Source organism: Dendropsophus ebraccatus, chromosome 2, assembly GCF_027789765.1.
Source record: "Dendropsophus ebraccatus isolate aDenEbr1 chromosome 2, aDenEbr1.pat, whole genome shotgun sequence".
In the NCBI taxonomy this organism is placed as follows: Eukaryota; Metazoa; Chordata; class Amphibia; order Anura; family Hylidae; genus Dendropsophus; species Dendropsophus ebraccatus.
The window spans coordinates 115677954-115700583 of NC_091455.1; the positions used below are offsets into that span (position 1 = coordinate 115677954).

Sequence of the window (22630 nt, forward strand, 5' to 3'; positions counted from 1 at the left end):
TTCTATAATCTTAAGTATATCTGGCTCCTTGTCAAAGAATATTTAACACAATGACAGGATGAGAACCTCTGACTGTACCATAATAATTATTATTATTATTATTATAAGCTGAGGTGTTCACTGTCCTGGCTTCTGTATGCACTGAGGAATGGAGGCACTGGGCACTGCAGGGGAAATTATATGAGGCCTATTCAAGTTAATGGGCGACCAGAGAACATTGTCACACCGAATCCTCTAAAGCAGGTGACACTCTCTGCAGTGGCTAATAAAGAAAAGGCCCATGGGGACCTTCCCCCACTTTCACAGCTCCTATGCATTAAATGGGCAACACACAAAGCCTAAAAGAAAAAAATAATAAGGCTGGGTTCACACTGTTTTTTATCTGTTTTAGGCGTGGTCAACAATGTTTTTGTGTACGCTAAAAAAAAAAAAAAAAAAAAAAATGCATTTTGATCCCTTTTTTCTATAATGGTAGTCAAGGGGAAAACGGATCAAAACAGATACACACATACGCATCAGTTTTTCATCTATTTTTTTTATATGAAACGGATGAAAAAAAAAACTGAATGCGATAACGCAGCATGAAGACTTGGCTTTTATGGTTAACCAAATTCTTTAACGACCAGTTTTAGGGTACAGGGTACAGCGTCCCTCATACAGTAAACAGAAATGTTGCACATGTGCTGCATAGTATTATGCTTTGAGGTGGAAGGTGATGTGCCAAGGAGCAAGAGAACAAAATGCCGGACAGCTCCTTTAAGTGTCAGATAAACAGGAAAAAAGCAGAAGAAATAGATACAGTTAGCTATAATTTACAAGTTTAAGGGGGTGTGGATATCACTAACTGTTTATTTGCCTTCTAAATGCAAATCAAGAAACTTAAAGTGAATGTACCGATGGTACATTTACTTTAAGATTTGCACATGAATAGAACGGTACCAGCGTGGGGAAGCCGGTGCCGCGGTCCTTTTTTTTAACCACGGCCGTGCACCGAGTGGCTGGACGGGAGCCTCAGATACAGCAGGACCGTGGGTCAGGTAAGTATGGTCCGGGCAGCGGAGCGTTAAAAAGGGGGGGGGGCATTTACTGTATTTTCCTGCATATAAGACAACTTTATTAAAATCTTCTCAGAAGTCAGTGTTCATCTTATACGCTGGGTATGGTCACCTGGTGGGGGGCTCAGAAATAGCCGTATCCCAACTGTATGGGGGAACTACTAGGAAAAAAAGAAAACAATTCAACTCACCTGTGACCCATTGCTGGCGCAGACAGTGAAAATCTTCTTAAGGGTGCGTTCACACCTACCGCATCCGCAGCTTATTTTTCCGCGGAAATCCGCAGGTCTGGTAGTGCAGATTTCAACCTGCGAGAAATCCGCGTATGTGTGCGTTTTGCGGTTTTTCTGCAGCAAGTTTATCGCAACTGAAATGTCCATTTAGAATGAGAGACATTTTAAACGGACATTTCAGTTGCGATAAACTTGCTGCGGAAAAACCGCAAAACGCACACATACGCGGATTTCTCGCAGGTTGAAATCTGCACTACCAGGCCTGCGGATCTCCGCGGAAAAATAAGCTGCGGATGCGGTAGGTGTGAACGCACCCTAAAAGTCAGGGGTCGTCTTATATATAATATGCATATCATTGAAAATGACAGTGAAGGTATCCAAAGAGGATTTCGCTGCGAACTCGCAGTGTCAAATCTGCTGCAGATACGTTATGTGTGAATCTAGCATAAGAGTTCATTCAAATGTACATGATCTGCAGCAGATCTGATGCTTTGTTCCATCATTCAGTTAGATAGCTTTCTACAACATAAATGTGCAATATTGAATCTGCAGCAGATCCTGTATGTCTGAATGGACCCTAAGGTTGGTTACACACAATATTCTTTATTTACCTCCCCCCGGCTTGTGTGTCAACATACTAATTTTGAGATACCAAACACACATACACAAACTTTACATGTATGTGCATATCTAGGTTGTACAAACAAGGTTGGAAGTACTTTGCATAGTATAACAGTGTAAAATATTTAGCTGGTCTGGAGTTACTCTCAGCATTACGTAATACAGCTGGCCTAATTCCACCATATTAATGGCTAAGAAGTGACTTACCGCTTACATACCATCCACTATTGCAGTTTTCAACCATGTCCCTTTGGACATTAAAGGGGTTATCCAGTGCTACAAAAACATGACCACTTTCTTTCAGAGACAACACGACTCTTGTCTTCAGTTCAATGTGCGGTTTGCAATTAAGCTCCATTCACTTCAATAGAACTGAGCAGCGAAACCCGCCCAAGCTGGAGACAAAAGTATAGCTGTCTCTGGAAGAAAGTGGCCATGTTTTTGTAGCGCAGGATAACCCCTTTAACCCCTTAAGGAGCGGGCTAATTTTTGTTTTTGCATTTTCGTTTTTTTCCTCCTTGTGTATATAAGGCCATAGCAGTTGCATTTTTACACCTACGGACCCACATGAGCCCTTATTTTTTGCGTCACTAATTGTACTTTGCAATGACAGGCTGAATTTTTGCATAAAATATGCTGCGAAACCAGAAAAATTATATGTGCAGTGAAATTGAAAAAAAAAAAAAAAAAAAAGCAATTATTTTTCTTTGGGAGGGCTTAGTTTTTATGCTGTGTGTCCTATGGAAAAACTGACACTGATATGTTCCTCAAGTCGGCACAATTAAAACGATATGCAACTTTTATATTAAATGATGGCTCGTAAAAGATTAAAACCTTTTACAGAAAATAAACGTTCCTTAAAAATCACTCCATTCCCAGGCTTATAGCGCTGTTATCCTTTGGTCTATGAGGCTGTGTTAGGTGTAATTTTTTGCGCCATGATGTGTTCTTTCTATTGGTAACTTGATTGCTCATATGTGACTTTTTGATGCGACATTTTGATCGCTTTTTATTTTATTTTTCTGGATTTCATGCGACCAAAAATGCGCAATTTTGTACTTTGGAATTTTTTTGCGCTTACTCTCTTTACCGTGAGAGATCATGAATTAAATAAATTAATATTTCGGGCGATTACGCACGCAGTGATACCAAACATGTTTATTTTTTTATTTGTAAAATGGGAAAAGGGAGGTGATTTGGACTTTTATTAGGGGAGGGGGTTATTTATTAATAAAAAAACTTTATTCTTTTTTTTTTTTTACATAGAGTAATTAGAAGCCCCCTGGGGGACTTCTAAATACACAGCACTGATCTACCATTGAGATCAATGCAGTGTATATAACAGAGCACCGATCCATCAGATCAGTGCTCTATTATAATGGTCTGCTGCAGACCATCTGAATGGATTGCCGAGCCGGGATCAGCGCCATTCCGACGCTGAGCCCGGCCGGCTCATTTGAACGGATCTCCCCTCCGTGATCACATCGCGGAGGGGAGATCTCACACTAGACACCAGGGAGAGGGGGCACATATACTATCCAAATACAGCTGTCAGCTTTGACAGCTGCATTTGAATAGTTAATTAGTCGTCCGCGGCGGCTAATACCTGTGGTCCCTGGCTGCACATAGCAACCGGGGACCGCAGGCTGCAGAAAGGGCTCATGCCAGGAGCCCTCTCTGATCCCCCTTAACGGCCGCATGACTGGTATACCAGTCATGCGTCGTTAAGGGGTTAAAGCAAATACACCTCGAAAATGCTACAGGCATGGCTTGCAGAGCATGCCCTCAAATATATGATTAAAGGTAATGAGTCATCAGAAAATGACATATATACAGACACAGTTGTTTTTAAAAGTTTACATACCACGGCAGAATTTTTGCGTTCTTGTCCTTTTTTTCAGAGAACATGAATGATGACACATAAAAATCTTTAGCTCTCATGGTTAGTGGTCGAGTAAAGCCATTTATTGACATCCAAATGACCCTGATCAAAAGTTTACATACCCCAGTTCTTAATACCATATATTGTCCCCTCGAACATCAATGACAGCTTGAAACCTTTTGTGGTAGTTGTGGACGAGGCTCTTTATTTTCTCAGATGGTAAAGATGTCCATTCTTCTCAGCAAAAAGTCTCTGGTTCCTGTAAATTCCTGGCTCAATGATATTGAGATCAGGAGACTGAGATGGCCACTACAGAACCTTCACTTTGTTCTGATATACAAGGAATTGATAAATACAGATTGAACACTGCTGACTGGCATTAACAAAATGGAAAATCAGGGGCTCTATTAAAAACCAAGCCAGTGTCAGGTAGATCAAAAAGAATTTCAGCCACAACTGCCAGGAAAAATATTTGGGATGCAAAGAAAACCCCACAAACAACATCAGCTAAAATACAGGACTCTGAAAACTAGCGGTGTGGCTGTTTCAAGATGCACAATAAGGAGGCACATGAAGGAAAATGGGCACATGGTCGAGATGCCAGAAGAAAGACATCACTGTGCAAACACCACAAAGTATCTTGTCTACAATGGGCCAAACAGCACAGAGACAAGCCTCAAAACTTTTGGAACAAGGTCATTTGGAGAGAGGAGACCAAAATTGAATATGGTTGTGGCCAAAAAAAAAAAAAAAAAGTTACATTTGGAGAGGTGTCAACAAGACATATGATGGGGGAATAAAACACCATTTCTACTGTAAAGCACAAGGTTGGATTGCTGATGCAGTACATTATCAGCAAATAGTGAATGCAAATTTGCACTCATCAGTCCGGAAACTGTGCATGGGACGTACTTGAATGTTCCAACATGACAATGATCCAAAATACAAGGCCAAAGTGAAGGTTCTGGAGTGGCCATCTCACAGTTTCCTGACCTTAACATGATTGAGCCACTCTGGAGAGATCTCAAGTGCGCAGTTAATGCAAAACAGCCCAGGAATTTACAGGAACTGGAGGCTTTTGCCAAGAAGAATGGGTATCTTTACCATCTGAGAAAATAAAGAGCTTTATCCACAACTAACACAAAAGACTTCAAGCTTTACATAGAATAGAATCTGGAGATGTTCACTGAGGGGGCGGTGGGGGGGACATATGTTATCAAGACCACTGTACCAGTACACTGGTCTTAGTAAAACCCCATCCCCCACTTGTATTTGCAAAAATATTTAACTTTATGAGCCCTACAGGTTTAACTTTATTATTTGAAATGGGAATACCCGAATACCCCTTTAAATAGTCCTAAACATATTTTATATTATGCTAAAGGGTCTCCTGGTGTGTCATTGAGCTTGTTGGATCTTTAGGAGTGTTTGACACTTATAAGGTCATAGTCTGATTTTCAGCTTGATCACAGCAGTGGGCCATGTTATCAGACTGTGTATGGCCAGCTTCCAGCCACTATATCAGCTGTAGAAAGCGGCAGGGCAGCGTCATCATTTGGAGTCTACCTGCTGGTTTAGAAACTGAACTTCACTCTGAGCTCTGCAGGGAAAGACAAAACTGACTTAGGATATATTCACATGGCAACTGTCCCAGCATTCTTATGGGGCTTGTAGAAATCCTTGTGCTTGCTGTAGAAACAACCCAATACAGATGTATAGAGCCAATTTTCTGTCAAATTAATTTGCTACATGTGAATTTAAAGAGGTGAACAGAGAGAAAAAAAAAAAAAAAAAAAAAAGTAATACAATGTTTTAATACAGTTATATTACTTTGTAATCAAGGTTGTGGAGTCGGAGTTGTAGAGTCAGAGTTCGTTTTGGCTGGAGTTGGAAAAAAATGCACCAAGTCCAACTCCAGCCCTAAGCATTGTGATTTTATATTGGGTTTAGAGGGCTTTACGCTTATTCATTCACCCAGCGGAATTTCCGTCCAGAAAGTTTCATCTGCATTCTGCCCAAAGAATTTACATGTCAATTCTTTTACAGGATTCCTCTAGCAGAATCCGCCCAAGGTCAATAGGGCTTGAATTCCCCTCAAATTCTGCCAGAGCTGAATAGGTGAGGAATTTAAAGCAGACATCTTTCCTCTTCCATTCATCGTGTATTCCGTAGTGTGAACGTACCCTAATATGGTTTATGTTCTATCAATCTATTAAGGACCTTATTTATAAAAACCACTATGTTGAAGGCGGTGCTGAGTGATTAGACCTCAGGCCTTACTTCTGCCAGACGCCTGTACAAGCCGCAGCACCCAGTCACAGGATGCACATAGCTAAGAGAGGTCTGGAGGCCTCAGCACAGAGAATGGTGGGACGGCGCGTGGAACAAGCAGGCTATCCCTCACCCCGGTACCAAGGATCTACCAGCTTCCTCCCTGGGAAGGAAGGTCGTCAAACCCCGATAGATCCCTGCTGGTAAGGGGAAAAAGGTCTTTAGGAAAGAAGATCTCCTAACCTTCATTACAGGACATGGTGGCTGGATCTGCACCCACTGCACTCAGGAGAATTTGCTTTATATCACTCAGAAGTCGCTCCAAGATCACGTAAGACATTAGGAAGAGGCTGCTGAGCCAGATCTACTTTACACTAATTGAGAAATAACTCCCCTGGTGTCCGACTCGCCATTTATGAAGAAGCTGAAGAAGTTGGAGTGAGTCCCTGATAAAAATTCAGAAGTGACCAACATAAAGGAGTGACCAAATGCATACACACCAAAAAGTTTGCAGATTTTCCATGTAGCTTTGTATAAGAAACATCTGGGGCAGATCACAGTACTAAGCATGTGGTTGAGACTACTGTGGGGGAATAACAGTACTTATACTTCTCATACTGTAGAATTTTTTTTCCCCACACACAAGCTGACCTGCAGGGCGTGTTATTAATTGACCACAGGTCAATTACAGTTATACACCGATTTTTTCACTGAATGCCTAATTAAAACTTTAAATACAGCTAATAAAGCTAATTCTTGATAAATATCATTAAGATGGATGTCTTTGTTTAACATATACACCGGGAGCTTTCCTGGTGCCCTCTGCTAAGGGGTATTCCAGAGTAGTCACTGGCTGAGACTGAACACTGCAGCAGCCAGGGATTTGATGTCGGAGCAGGACCTGCCCGCTTAGCCCGCTTTAAAAGCAAGGCAAAGACAAACAGCTGGGAACCAGTAGTTGTAGGTATACCTTTTTTCCCTTAATTTTTACACCCCCATTGCACCAAACAGAGTTATTGTATTTTTCTTGTGTGAGTCTATGGCCAAGTGGAAACAGATAATAAAAGGTGGCATAGTGATCAGTGTCTCTAGGGGTAGTCCACAATAACAAAAAGGTTATTCTATGAACCCATAGTGACACATAGCCTTTAATGATTGTGCCATGACACTGCCTGCAGCATGCTACTAGTTTAATTTATCCATTTAAATATTAATGTTTGGCAATAAGTGATTCCGCTGTTCACAAAGTAGAACTTTGGCAGTGCAGTGTCTGTACATACTATGACAGTAGTGCAGTAGGGCTATACATAGCACCAGATGGACCTGCTCCAGTCTTGCTCCAATGCGACTGTATATAGGAAGGTATACCCCGAGTACACAGCAGATTGGTGGCAGTGTCCCCTAGTGGCAGGTGCGGCAGTCTGCTGTAGATAAAGCCTGGAAAGTTGTCCCCAAAGTCCTGGCTGGTTGGCCGTTGTCGCTCTGGCAGCGGGAAGAGAGGCAGAAGCAGCAGGTTTTTTAATTTGGTGCTGGCCGTTCAGTGGGGGGGGGGTGGACAATATAGGCTGATCATTGGCAGCCTGGAGAAGGCTCCCCAGTGCTCAGGCAGGATGGTAGCCGTTTAAAGCTTGTGCCTGCGGCAGAGCGGGATGGGTGGTGGCCATGTCAGTAGTGGTAGCAGCGGCATGTTTCCCTGCAGGGCTTCGTAGCTGACATGGCTAGGCACCTCCTGCGAGTCCGTGCAGGACAGAGCACAGAATTGGGATGTGTGCATCACCTACAGGTAGCTGGAGGCCACCGGTAACTGCACCGCTCAGGCCCTAAGCTCTGCTGCTCCCCCTGCATTTTTGTAAGTGTGCGTGAGTGTGTGTGTGTGTGTACACACACACACACACTGTATAAAAACACACTATAAAAGACTGTTTTACAACAGCAGCAGATTGACACCAGGACTACAGGTTACATCATTTCCTCATACAACTATAGGTAACAACAAACTTTGTGCAAGAGCTTGTGGCTATCTCAGCTTTCACGCTATAGCACACATGTAACACTTAGCATGCTGATACTAACAGCAAACTATATAATTACTGTACATAGAAATAACTTGTCAGTCTGACATCACAGGACATCATAAAACACACCAAAGCCCTATAATGCCATGAGTCAAAACAATGGAGGAATAATCTGGTAATTATACAATATATAATAAGAACAACAACAAAGGAGAGAGCCTAAAATGGCCTAAATGACCAGGCCAATTTTCATTTTTGCCATTCAGGCAATTTGATTGGGGGTCCCGATAACTAAGTGACAGGAGCACCATGATCACAGCATTTAAGGGTTAATGGTGGGTGGCCATGCAATTGTAGTGGCCTACCATTGAGGGTGAGGGCCAGGCTGCTAATGGCATACATTCATGCCCGCTTACATCAAAGCCCAAGAGTTAAGTGATACGTCCTCTGTCCATGAGAGGTTAAAAATGGTCACTGGATGTGAATAGACAGCTTTGGCTGTCCAGGCATGATGGGAGTTGTAGTTACAGCTGGAATGCCTCCGTTTGGACACCAATGGTATACTAAATAATGAAACAGAAAAGCATAGTTTACTTTGAGATGATTTGTATTTTTTTTTAGAAATTTTAATCCATTAAAGTACTATTCCAGGAAAAAACATTGTCCATCACTCCCATCAGAAACATAAATCTTCATATGGTCTCTATGGGGAAGGGCCACACTACTCTAGGCCAAGAATCAAAGGGTCAGGCGGCAGTAATCCATCAGAGCAGACCCTTCTCTCTACCAGCATCACCTGTGTGGGGAATCCCCAATACAAGTTATACTGTCAGCATAACCCGCAGGTGGAAGCCGGTTTGGCCAACTTTGGAATAAGGTGTATGGGCACCTTTAGAAGTGTATGGGGAGAACAACTTATTATTTCTCTAGATCAGTCTTCGAAGGCTGCATTCACATGGAGCAAAAGTGGCGGAATTCCGCTCATTCTTCAGCGCAGAGAGAGGAGGTGCGCAAGCCTCCCATTATGACAGGTAGGTTGGTGGATGAAAGTATATGGAAAATAAAAGTTATATTCTTACCTACCTTCACTCCCCGATGTCCTCTTTTCCCTGCTAACCAGAGCCGCTGCTAAAGAAAATCTGTTTCTTTCAAATCAACTGGTGTCAGAAAGTTATATAGATTTGCCATTTTCATTCTAATTAAAAATCTCAAGTCTTTCCATACTTATCAGCTGCTGTAAGTACTACAGGAAATGGTGTTTTTAGTCTGACATCTCTGTCGGAGACAAGAACTGTCCAGAGCAGTAGCAAATTCCCATAAAAAAAACCTTTCCGTCTCTGGACAGCTCCTGTCTCTGCAGAGAGTACTGTGTCAGAATAAAAACATGACACCATTTCTTGCAGGACATACACCAGCTGATAAGTATGGGAAGGCTTGAGATTTTTAAACAGAAGTAAATTACAAATCAATAACTTTCTGGCACTAGTTGATGTGAAAGAAAAATATTTTTGCTGGACAACCCCTTTAATTATACCCTTTGACAAGGCAGCATAAACAGTGGCATCTGATTTGCATATCAATGTTCATTTATTGCATATCACCTATATAATAAAAAAAAAAAGGATATAAAAAAAAATTACAGACAGTATTGTTTGCAGACCTCCAATGTAAATGTATTGTATTCCCTAATTTATCCATGTGAATGTGCCAAGCTCCTCCATAAAATATTTAACTCTCCACCATGTACAAGATGACAAGATCTCACTCTCAAAAAAAAAAAAAAAAAGTTGGTTTGATATAAACTCAAAATGCTAAAAAGTAGGAAACAACATGAAAGGGAAAAAAAACAAAAACTTTAAAGGGTACAAACAGTGTCTTGATGTGAGCGGAATTCCTCATTCATGCATAAACAATATGTACACAAATGTCCCTGGGGAAATCTCAGAGCACACAATGTAAATGGAGAGTGCATACGTAATCAGGCCGCCATTGATTGCACTAATGGCATCAACCCTTTCCCTGAAGAAATCAGCACACCCCTCGGTTACTCGAGGGTTAAACACCTGCCTAAACATTTTTTTTTTTGCATTTCTAGGACCTGATTTGATATCATTAGACCCATACATCAACAAACAGGAAGTTATATAGGCCAAAGCACATGTCAATCCTACAGCTGTAGTAATGCCAATGCTGTAACAATCTATATATGGGCCCACGGTGCGCGTGCCATGTAAAGCTGGAGGTGTAATTAAAACAATGTCATCAATCACACCCACATTTGAGGGTACTAAATAGGCCCATTCATTAGAGGAGGCCTCAATGAAACAGTGCACTTGTTCTTATTTATCACTAGTGGAGGAGGGGGTGATACACTAGAATCCTAGCCTGCCAATTAGAGAGCATGCTGCTGTGCAAAGACAGTAACAAATGCTGCGCGATGCCCACCAGCTGGGGCACCAACCAGCAGATTTTAATTAGAAGGAAAAAAGAATTCTACATCCTGCACGTCACCATCCACTCATATCATACGGAGGATTAGCTAGAACACCCTATCTTATATAATTATGGTAATACAAGACAGAACACAAATGGACTGTATCCCCATAGGAAGGCACAGGATGTAACCATAGACATGGGAGAACAGTTTCGGCCCACAGTGGTCAGCAAAGGCTTAGCTGCAACTTTCCAGCATTATGCAACTCTCTAGAAGTGAGAGGTGACCACAGTAGTCACACTATTATTGATAATAGCCATATCTGTCTATAAGGCTCGAGTATCTCTATTTGCATAGAACATTCCTTGAAGAACAGTAATTGAATGCTACTACTATAGAGTCACTTTAGGAACACACTGTACTGTTGCACTAGGCATGGTCAGAGAGGACTAGCAGCAGGTAGTGCAGGTAGGGCTTGTAGGCCCCTGCAGCTAGCACAGTGCCCATATAGAACAGCAGGCAGCATATTCTAGAAGCTCAGCTTCTGCAAGGATGAGTCTGAGATTTCAAGCTTTGGCTGCTGATGAGCAACAATGTGCATGTTCCTCCTCCTCCCCAGCCAGGCTGATGGCCAGAGCATGCAGGGAGCTCCAGGTATCACCTGTCAGCTAGGTTTCATCAGGTGACACCCAGGCAGCCTGCACATACCAGGAGAGAGGGTATATATTATATATACACACAGTATACACATACACACAGCACCTACTTTGGCTTTCTGCAGAGGGGTGAAGCGCAGGTCATGCACAAAGGGGTTCCTGACCGGCCTGGTGAGCTCCTGCTGGCCGCCTCCTGGCCCCGATCGCTTTCTGGTCAGCCTCATGGTGTGGGGGGCAGCAGGAGATGGAGGATGAGGAAGAGGAGGAGGAAGGCTGCTGCTGCTGCCTAGTCTCACAGAATAGCAATGGAGAGCCCAGCAAATCCAACTAGTGCAGGCAATGGCAGGAGTCCCCTGAAGTTGACCACAATAGGATGAAGCTGGTGAGGATGAGGATGGTGATGGAGCTGGAAAATCTCTGCGCTTTCTGGAGGGAAACGAGCTCCCCTTTTTCCTCTTCCTCCAATGGAGGGGGCTGTAATCCGTGCTGGGGATGTAGGAGGGGAGCTGCTCGGTGACTGAGGATGGAACACACAAAGCTCCCCGGGAGGAGGCGGGGGAGGATCGGCGGCCGCTCTCCGGGGAGCACAGGACACGTCTCCGGAGGCTGGAGGAGGTGGAGCAGGCGCTGGGATGACTCGGTGCAGGCGGCTGGTGCCGGAGCTTAAAGGGTTCAGCGGGAGGAAGCTGCCAGATGATGCGCTCCTGCCCCCTCCCCTTGTCTCTCTCTGGTAGCAGCAAAGGAAGGGGGAGGAGGCACAGCCCAGGGGTGGAGGCTGAGCGGATCTGTGAGGAGCCGGGGATGCGGCTGAGCCGTGTGCGGAGCTCTGGGTGACCGCGCTCCTGTGGCCGCATGAGGTGAAGCAGGGACATTCCCCGGGTGCTCCCCGCCAGCAGTCCACGGGTGCTGAACATGTCCCGGCTCCATTCTCCTAGCCTGCCTGCTCCTGCTATCTGTTATCAGCCACCGTGGGCTGCTGCTTGGCTCAGCACGATACTGTAATGTGTACCTCAGCACAGGGGCAGGTTACCAGCCGCAGCAGGGGTGTAATGTGTACCCACCTCAGCACAGGGGCAGGTTACCAGCCACAGCAGGGGTGTAATGTATACCTACCTCAGCACAGGGGCAGGTTACCAGCCACAGGAGAGGTGTAATGTATACCTACCTCAGCACAGGGGCAGGTTACCAGCCGCAGGAGGGGTGTAATGTATACCTACCTCAGCACAGGGGCAGGTTACCAGCCACAGCAGGGGTGTAATGTGTACCTACCTCAGCACAGGGGCAGGTTACCAGCCGCAGGAGGGGTGTAATGTATACCTACCTCAGCACAGGGGCAGGTTGCCAGCCACAGCAGGGGTGTAATGTATACCTACCTCAGCACAGGGGCAGGTTACCAGCCACAGGAGGGGTGTAATGTATACCTACCTCAGCACAGGGGCAGGTTACCAGCCACAGGAGGGGTGTAATGTATACCTACCTCAGCATAGGGGCAGGTTACCAGCCACAGGAGGGGTGTAATGTGTACCTACCTCAGCACAGGGGCAGGGGACCAGCCACAGGAGGGGTGTAATGTATACCTACCTCAGCACAGGGGCAGGTGACCAGCCACAGCAGGGGTGTAATGTGTAGCTACCTCAGCATAGGGGCAGGTTACCAGCCACAGGAGGGGTGTAATGTATACCTACCTCAGCACAGGGGCAGGTTACCAGCCACAGCAGGGGTGTAATGTATACCTACCTCAGCACAGGGGCAGGTTACCAGCCACAGGAGGGGTGTAATGTGTACCTACCTCAGCACAGGGGCAGGTTACCAGCCACAGGAGGGGTGTATGTATACCTACCTCAGCACAGGGGCAGGTTACCAGCCACAGCAGGGGTGTAATGTATACCTACCTCAGCACAGGGGCAGGTTACCAGCCACAGGAGAGGTGTAATGTGTACCTACCTCAGCACAGGGGCAGGGGACCAGCCACAGGAGGGGTGTAATGTATACCTACCTCAGCACAGGGGCAGGTTACCAGCCACAGCAGGGGTGTAATGTATACCTACCTCAGCACAGGGGCAGGTTACCAGCCACAGGAGGGGTGTAATGTGTACCTACCTCAGCACAGGGGCAGGTTACCAGCCGCAGGAGGGGTGTAATGTATACCTACCTCAGCACAGGGGCAGGTTACCAGCCACAGCAGGGGTGTAATGTATACCTACCTCAGCACAGGGGCAGGTTACCAGCCACAGGAGGGGTGAATGTGTACCTACCTCAGCACAGGGGCAGGTTACCAGCCACAGGAGGGGTGTAATGTATACCTACCTCAGCACAGGGGCAGGTTACCAGCCACAGGAGGGGTGTAATGTGTACCTACCTCAGCACAGGGGCAGGTTACCAGCCACAGCAGGGGTGTAATGTGTACCTACCTCAGCACAGGGGCAGGTTACCAGCCACAGCAGGGGTGTAATGTATACCTACCTCAGCACAGGGGCAGGTTATCAACCACAGCAGGGGTGTAATGTGTACCTACCTCAGCACAGAGGCAGGTGACCAGCCACAGCAGGGGTGTAATGTATACCTACCTCAGCACAGGGGCAGGTTACCAGCCACAGCAGGGGTGTAATGTATACCTACCTCAGCACAGGGGCAGGTTACCAGCCACAGCAGGGGTGTAATGTATACCTACCTCAGCACAGGGGCAGGTTACCAGCCACAGCAGGGTGTAATGTATACCTACCTCAGCACAGGGCAGGTTAACCAGCCACAGCAGGGGTGTAATGTGTACCCACCTCAGCACAGGGGCAGGTTACCAGCCACAGGAGGGGTTGTAATGTATACCTACCTCAGCACAGGGGCAGGTTACCAGCCACAGGAGGGGTGTAATGTATACCTACCTCAGCACAGGGGCAGGTTACCAGCCACAGCAGGGGTGTAATGTATACCTACCTCAGCACAGGGGCAGGTTACCAGCCACAGGAGGGGTGTAATGTATACCTACCTCAGCACAGGGGCAGGTTACCAGCCACAGGAGGGGTGTAATGTATACCTACCTCAGCACAGGGGCAGGTTACCAGCCACAGGCAGAGGTGTAATGTGTACCTACCTCAGCACAGGGTAGGTGGACCAGCCACAGGAGGGGTGTAATGTATACCCTACCTCAGCACAGGGGCAGGTTACCAGCCACAGGAGGGGTGTAATGTATACCTACCTCAGGCACAGGGGCAGGTTACCATCCACAGCAGGGGTGTAATGTATACCTACCTCAGCACAGGGGCAGGTTACCAGCCACAGCAGGGGTGTAATGTATACCTACCTCAGCACAGGGGCAGGTTACCAGCCACAGCAGGGGTGTAATGTATACCTACCTCAGCACAGGGGCAGGTTACCAGCCACAGCAGGGGTGTAATGTGTACCTACCTCAGCACAGGGGCAGGTTACCAGCCACAGTATACCTACCTCAGCACAGGGGCAGGTTACCAGCCACAGCAGGGGTGTAATGTATACCTACCTCAGCACAGGGCAGGTGACCAGCCACAGCAGGGGTGTAATGTATACCTACCTCAGCACAGGGGCAGGTTACCAGCCACAGCAGGGGTTGTAATGTGTACCCTACCTCAGCACAGGGGCAGGTTACCAGCCACAGCAGGGGTGTAATGTATACCTACCTCAGCACAGGGGCAGGTTACCAGCCACAGCAGGGGTTGTAATGTATACCTACCTCAGCACAGGGGCAGGTGACAGCCACAGCAGGGGTGTAATGTGTAGCTACCTCAGCACAGGGGCAGGTTACCAGCCACAGGAGGGGTGTAATGTATACCTACCTCAGCACAGGGGCAGGTTACCAGCCACAGCAGGGGTGTAATGTATACCTACCTCAGCACAGGGGCAGGTTACCAGCCACAGGAGGGGTGTAATGTGTACCTACCTCAGCACAGGGGCAGGTTACCAGCCGCAGGAGGGGTGTAATGTATACCTACCTCAGCACAGGGGCAGGTTACCAGCCACAGCAGGGGTTGTAATGTATACCTACCTCAGCACAGGGGCAGGTTACCAGCCACAGCAGGGGTGTAATGTGTACCCACCTCAGCACAGGGGCAGGTTACCAGCCACAGGAGGGGTGTAATGTATACCTACCTCAGCACAGGGGCAGGTTACCAGCCACAGCAGGGGTGTAATGTATACCTACCTCAGCACAGGGGCAGGTTACCATCCACAGCAGGGGTGTAATGTATACCTACCTCAGCACAGGGGCAGGTTACCAGCCACAGCAGGGGTGTAATGTATACCTACCTCAGCACAGGGGCAGGTTACCAGCCACAGCAGGGGTGTAATGTGTACCTACCTCAGCACAGGGGCAGGTTACCAGCCACCAGGTGTAATGTGTACCTACCTCAGCACAGGGGCAGGTTACCAGCCACAGGCAGGGGTGTAATGTATACCTACCTCAGCACAGGGGCAAGGTGACCAGCCACAGCAGGGGTGTAATGTATAACTACCTCAGCACAGGGGCAGGTTACCAGCCACAGCAGGGGTGTAATGTGTACCTACCTCAGCACAGGGGCAGGTTACCAGCCACAGGCAGGGGTGTAATGTATACCTACCCTCAGCACAGGGGCAGGTTACCAGCCACAGCAGGGGTGTAATGTATACCTACCTCAGCACAGGGGCAGGTGACCAGCCACAGCAGGGGTGTAATGTGTAGCTACCTCAGCACAGGGGCAGGTTACCAGCCACAGGCAGGGGTGTAATGTATACCTACCTCAGCACAGGGGCAGGTTACCAGCCACAGCAGGGGTGTAATGTATACCTACCTCAGCACAGGGGCAGGTTACCAGCCACAGGAGGGGTGTAATGTGTACCTACCTCAGCACAGGGGCAGGTTACCAGCCGCAGGAGGGGTGTAATGTATACCTACCTCAGCACAGGGGCAGGTTACCAGCCACAGCAGGGGTGTAATGTATACCTACCTCAGCACAGGGGCAGGTTACCAGCCACAGCAGGGGTGTAATGTGTACCCACCTCAGCACAGGGGCAGGTTACCAGCCACAGGAGGGGTGTAATGTATACCTACCTCAGCACAGGGGCAGGTTACCAGCCACAGGAGGGGTGTAATGTATACCTACCTCAGCACAGGGGCAGGTTACCAGCCACAGCAGGGGTGTAATGTATACCTACCTCAGCACAGGGGCAGGTTACCAGCCACAGGAGGGGTGTAATGTATACCTACCTCAGCACAGGGGCAGGTTACCAGCCACAGGAGGGGTGTAATGTATACCTACCTCAGCACAGGGGCAGGTTACCAGCCACAGGAGAGGTGTAATGTGTACCTACCTCAGCACAGGGGTAGGGGACCAGCCACAGGAGGGGTGTAATGTATACCTACCTCAGCACAGGGGCAGGTTACCAGCCACAGCAGGGGTGTAATGTATACCTACCTCAGCACAGGGGCAGGTTACCATCCACAGCAGGGGTGTAATGTATACCTACCTCAGCACAGGGGCAGGTTACCAGCCACAGCAGGGGTGTAATGTATACCTACCTCAGCACAGGGGCAGGTTACCAGCCACAGCAGGGTGTAATGTGTACCTACCTCAGCACAGGGGCAGGTTACCAGCCACAGCAGGGGTGTAATGTATACCTACCTCAGCACAGGGGCAGGTTATCAGCCACAGCAGGGGTGTAATGTGTACCTACCTCAGCACAGAGGCAGGTGACCAGCCACAGCAGGGGTGTAATGTATACCTACCTCAGCACAGGGGCAGGTTACCAGCCACAGCAGGGGTGTAATGTATACCTACCTCAGCACAGGGGCAGGTTACCAGCCACAGCAGGGGTGTAATGTATACCTACCTCAGCACAGGGGCAGGTTACCAGCCACAGCAGGGGTGTAATGTATACCTACCTCAGCACAGGGGCAGGTTACCAGCCACAGCAGGGTTGTAATGTATACCTACCTCAGCATAGGGCAGGTTACCAGCCACAGCAGGGGTGTAATGTGTACCTACCTCAGCACAGGGGCAGGGGACCAGCCACAGGAGGGGTTGTAATGTATACCTACCTCAGCACAGGGGCAGGTTACCAGCCACAGCAGGGGTGTAATGTATACCTACCTCAGCACAGGGGCAGGTGACCAGCCACAGCAGGGGTGTAATGTGTAGCTACCTCAGCACAGGGGCAGGTTACCAGCCACAGGAGGGGTGTAATGTATACCTACCTCAGCACAGGGGCAGGTTACCAGCCACAGCAGGGGTGTAATGTATACCTACCTCAGCACAGGGGCAGGTACCAGCCACAGGAGAGGTGTAATGTGTACCTACCTCAGCACAGGGGCAGGGGACCAGCCACAGGAGGGGTGTAATGTATACCTACCTCAGCACAGGGGCAGGTTACCAGCCACAGCAGGGGTGTAATGTATACCTACCTCAGCACAGGGGCAGGTTACCAGCCACAGCAGGGGTGTAATGTGTACCTACCTCAGCACAGGGGCAGGTGACCAGCCACAGCAGGGGTGTAATGTGTAGCTACCTCAGCACAGGGGAAGGTGACCAGCCACAGGAGGGGTGTAATGTATACCTACCTCAGCACAGGGGCAGGTTACCAGCCACAGGAGGGGTGAATGTGTACCTACCTCAGCACAGGGGCAGGTTTACCAGCCACAGGAGGGGTGTAATGTATACCTACCTCAGCACAGGGGCAGGTACCAGCCACAGGAGGGGTGTAATGTGTACCTACCTCAGCACAGGAGCAGGTTACCAGCCACAGCAGGGGTGTAATGTGTACCTACCTCAGCACAGGGGCAGGTTACCAGCCACAGCAGGGTGTAATGTATACCCTACCTCAGCACAGGGGCAGGTTACCATCACAGCAGGGGTGTAATGTGTACCTACCTCAGCACAGGGGCAGGTACAGCCACAGCAGGGGTGTAATGTATACCTACCTCAGCAACAGGGGCAGGTTACCAGCACAGAGGGGTGTAATGTATACCTACCTCAGCACAGGGGCAGGTTACCAGCCACAGGCAGGGTGTAAGTATACCTACTCAGCACAGGGGCAGGTTACCAGCACACAGCAGGGGTGTAATGTATACCTACCTCAGCACAGGGCAGGTTACCAGCCACAGCAGGGGTGTAATGGTACCTACCTCAGCACAGGGGCAGGGACCAGCCACAGTAGGGGTGTAATGTCTACTACCTCAGCACAGGGGCAGGTTACCAGCCACAGCAGGGGTGTAATGTATCCTACCTCAGCACAGGGGCAGGTTACCAGCCCACAGCAGGGGTGTAATGTATACCTACCCTCAGCACAGGGGCAGGTACCAGCCACAGCATGGGTGTAATGTATACCTACCTCAGCACAGGGGCAGGTTACCAGCCACAGGAGGGGTGTAATGTATACCTACCTCAGCACAGGGGCAGGTTACCAGCCACAGGAGGAGGTGTAATGTGTACCTACCTCAGCCACAGGGGCAGGTTACCAGCACAGCAGGGTGTAATGTATCCTTACCCTCAGCACAGGGGCAGGTTACCAGCCACAGCAGGGGTGTAATGTATACCTACCTCAGCCACAGGTGGCAGGGTACCATCCACAGGAGGGGTGTAATGTTACCTACCTCAGCACAGGGGCAGGTTACCAGCCACAGCAGAGGGTGTAATGTATACCTACCTTCAGCACAGGGGCAGGTGACCAGCCACATCAGGGGTTTTGTAATGTGTACATACTCACCCCTCAAGCCAGGGGCAGTTACCAGCCACCGGCAGGGGTGTATTGATGTATACCTAACCTCAGCACAGGGGCAGGTTACCAGCCACAGCAGGGGTGTAATGTATACCCACCTCAGCACAGGGGCAGGTTACAGCCACAGGAGGGGTGTAATGTAGTACCTACCTCAGCACAGGGGCAGGTTACCAGCCCGCAGGAGGGTGTAATGTATACCTACCTCAGCACAGGGGCAGGTTACCAGCCACAGCAGGGTGTAATGTATACCTACCTCAGCACAGGGCAGGTTACCAGCCACAGGATGGGTGTAATGTATACCTACCTCAGCACAGGGGCAGGTTACCAGCCACAGGAGGGGTGTAATGTCTACCTACCTCAGGCACAGGGGCAGGTACCAGCCACAGGAGGGGTGTAATGTGTACCTACCTCAGCACAGGGGCAGGGTACAGCCACAGGAGGGGTGTAATGTATACCTACCTCAGCACAGGGGGCAGGTTACCAGCCACAGCAGGGGTGTAATGTATACCTACCTCAGCACAGGGGCAGGTGACCAGCCACAGCAGGGGTGTAATGTGTAGCTACCTCAGCACAGGGGCAGGTTACCAGCCACAGGAGGGGTGTAATGTATACCTACCCCCAGCACAGGGGCAGGTTACCAGCCACAGCAGGGGTGTAATGTATACCTACCTCAGCACAGGGGCAGGTTACCAGCCACAGGAGGGGTGTAATGTGTACCTACCTCAGCACAGGGGCAGGTTACCAGCCGCAGGAGGGGTGTAATGTATACCTACCTCAGCACAGGGGCAGGTTACCAGCCACAGCAGGGGTGTAATGTATACCTACCTCAGCACAGGGGCAGGTTACCAGCCACAGCAGGGGTGTAATGTATACCTACCTCAGCACAGGGGCAGGTTACCAGCCACAGGAGAGGTGTAATGTGTACCTACCTCAGCACAGGGGCAGGGGACCAGCCACAGGAGGGGTGTAATGTATACCTACCTCAGCACAGGGGCAGGTTACCAGCCACAGCAGGGTGTAATGTATACCTACCTCAGCACAGGGGCAGGTGACCAGCCACAGCAGGGGTGTAATGTGTAGCTACCTCAGCACAGGGGCAGGTTACCAGCCACAGGAGGGGTGTAATGTATACCTACCTCAGCACAGGGGCAGGTTACCAGCCACAGCAGGGGTGTAATGTATACCTACCTCAGCACAGGGGCAGGTTACCAGCCACAGGAGGGGTGTAATGTGTACCTACCTCAGCACAGGGGCAGTTACCAGCCGCAGAGGGTGTAATGTATACCTACCTCAGCACAGGGGCAGGTTACCAGCCACAGCAGGGGTGTAATGTATACCTACCTCAGCACAGGGGCAGGTTACCAGCCACAGGAGAGGTGTAATGTGTACCTACCTCAGCACACAGGGGCAGGGGACCAGCCACAGGAGGGGTGTAATGTATACCTACCTCAGCACAGGGGCAGGTTACCAGCCACAGCAGGGGTGTAATGTATACCTACCTCAGCACAGGGGCAGGTTACCAGCCACAGCAGGGGTGTAATGTGTATCTACCTCAGCACAGGGGCAGGTGACCAGCCACAGCAGGGGTGTAATGTGTAGCTACCTCAGCACAGGGGAGGTGACCAGCCACAGGAGGGGTGTAATGTATACCTACCTCAGCACAGGGGCAGGTTACCAGCCACAGGGGGGTGAATGTGTACCTACCTCAGCACAGGGGCAGGTTACCAGCCACAGGAGGGGTGTAATGTATACCTACCTCAGCACAGGGGCAGGTTACAGCCACAGGAGGGTGTAATGTATACCTACCTCAGCACAGGGCAGGTTACCAGCCACAGGAGGGTGTAATGTGTACCTACCTCAGCACAGGGCAGGTTACCAGCCACAGCAGGGGTGTAATGTGTACCTACCTCAGCACAGGGGCAGGTTACCAGCCACGGAGGGGTGTAATGTATACCTACCTCACACAGGGGCAGGTTACCAGCCACAGCAGGGTGTAATGTATACCTACCTCAGCACAGGGGCAGGTTACCAGCCACAGGAGGGGTGTAATGTGTACCTACCTCAGCACAGGGGCAGGTTACCAGCCGCAGGAGGGGTGTAATGTATACCTACCTCAGCACAGGGGCAGGTTACCAGCCACAGCAGGGGTGTAATGTATACCTACCTCAGCACAGGGGCAGGTTACCAGCCACAGGAAGAGTGTGTAATGTGTACCTACCTCAGCACAGGGGCAGGGGGACCATCCACAGGAGGGGTGTAATGTATACCTACCTCAGCACAGGGGCAGGTGACCAGCCACAGCAGGGGTGTAATGTGTACTACCTCAGCACAGGGGCAGGTCCAGCCACAGCAGGGTGTAATGTATACCTACCTCAGCACAGGGGCAGGTTACCAGCCACAGCAGGGGTGTAATGTATACCTACCTCAGCACAGGGGCAGGTTACCAGCCACAGGAGGGGTGTATGTGTACCTACCTCAGCACAGGGGCAGGTTACCAGCCGCAGGAGGGGTGTAATGTAACCTACCCTCAGCACAGGGCAGGTTACCAGCCACAGCATGGGTGTAATGTATACCTACCTCAGCACAGGGGCAGGTTACCAGCCACAGGAGAGGTGTAATGTGTACCTACCTCAGCACAGGGGCAGGGGACCAGCCACAGGAGGGTTTAATGTATACCTACCTCAGCCAGGGGCAGGGTACCAGCCACAGCAGGGGTGTATGTATACCTACCTCAGCACAGGGGCAGGTGGACCAGCCACAGCAGGGGTGTAATGTGTAGCTACCTCAGCACAGGGGCAGGTTACCAGCCACAGGAGGGGTGTATGTATACCTACCTCAGCACAGGGGCAGGTTACCAGCCACAGCAGGGGTGTAATGTATACCTACCTCAGCACAGGGGCAGTTACCAGCCACAGGAGGGGTGTATGTGTACCTACCTCAGCACAGGGGCAGGTTACCAGCCGCAGGAGGGTGTAATGTATACCTACCTCAGCACAGGGGCAGTTACCAGCCACAGCAGGGTGTAATGTATACCTACCTCAGCACAGGGCAGGTTACCAGCCACAGGAGGGGTGAATGTGTACCTACCTCAGCACAGGGGCAGGTTACCAGCCACCGGAGGGGTGGTAATGTATACCTACCTCAGCACAGGGGCAGGTTACCAGCCACAGGAGGGGTGGAATGTGTACCTACCTCAGCACAGGGCAGTTACCAGCCACAGCAGGGGGTGTATGTGTACCTACCTCAGCACAGGGGCAGGTTACCAGCCACCGCAGGGGTGTATGTTACCTACCTCAGCACAGGGGGCAGGTTATCACCACAGCCAGGGGTGTAATGTGTACCTACCTCAGCACAGAGGCAGGTGACCAGCCACAGCAGGGTGTAATGTATACCTACTCTCAGCACAGGGGCAGGTTACCAGCCACAGCAGGGGTGGAATGATCATCCTCAGCCAGGGGCAGGTTACCAGCCACAGCAGGGGTGTAATGTAATACTACCTCAGCACAGGGGCAGGTTACAGCCACGCAGGGGTGTAATGTGTACCTACCTCAGCACAGGGGCAGGTTACCAGCCACAGTATAACCTACCCTCAGCACAGGGGCAGGTACCAGCCACAGCAGGGGTGTAATGTATACCTACCTCAGCACAGGGGCAGGTGACCAGCCACAGCAGGGGTGTAATGTATACCTACCTCAGCACAGGGGCAGGTTCCACCCACAGAGGGGTGTAATGTGTACCTACCTC

At 49.6% G+C, this 22630-nt stretch overlaps 1 protein-coding gene across 1 annotated transcript in view; it reads right to left on the reverse strand.

The window, feature by feature from the left end:
- The window catches only part of LPCAT1 (lysophosphatidylcholine acyltransferase 1), a 101560-nt gene extending 89663 nt beyond the window's left edge, over positions 1–11897 (reverse strand). The window contains exon 1 of the mRNA XM_069958145.1: positions 11278–11897. Coding sequence (XP_069814246.1) covers positions 11278–11391 — 114 coding nt within the window. The 5' untranslated portion in view covers positions 11392–11897. The remainder of the gene's footprint in view (positions 1–11277) is intronic.
- Positions 11898–22630: the final 10733 nt, after the last annotated feature.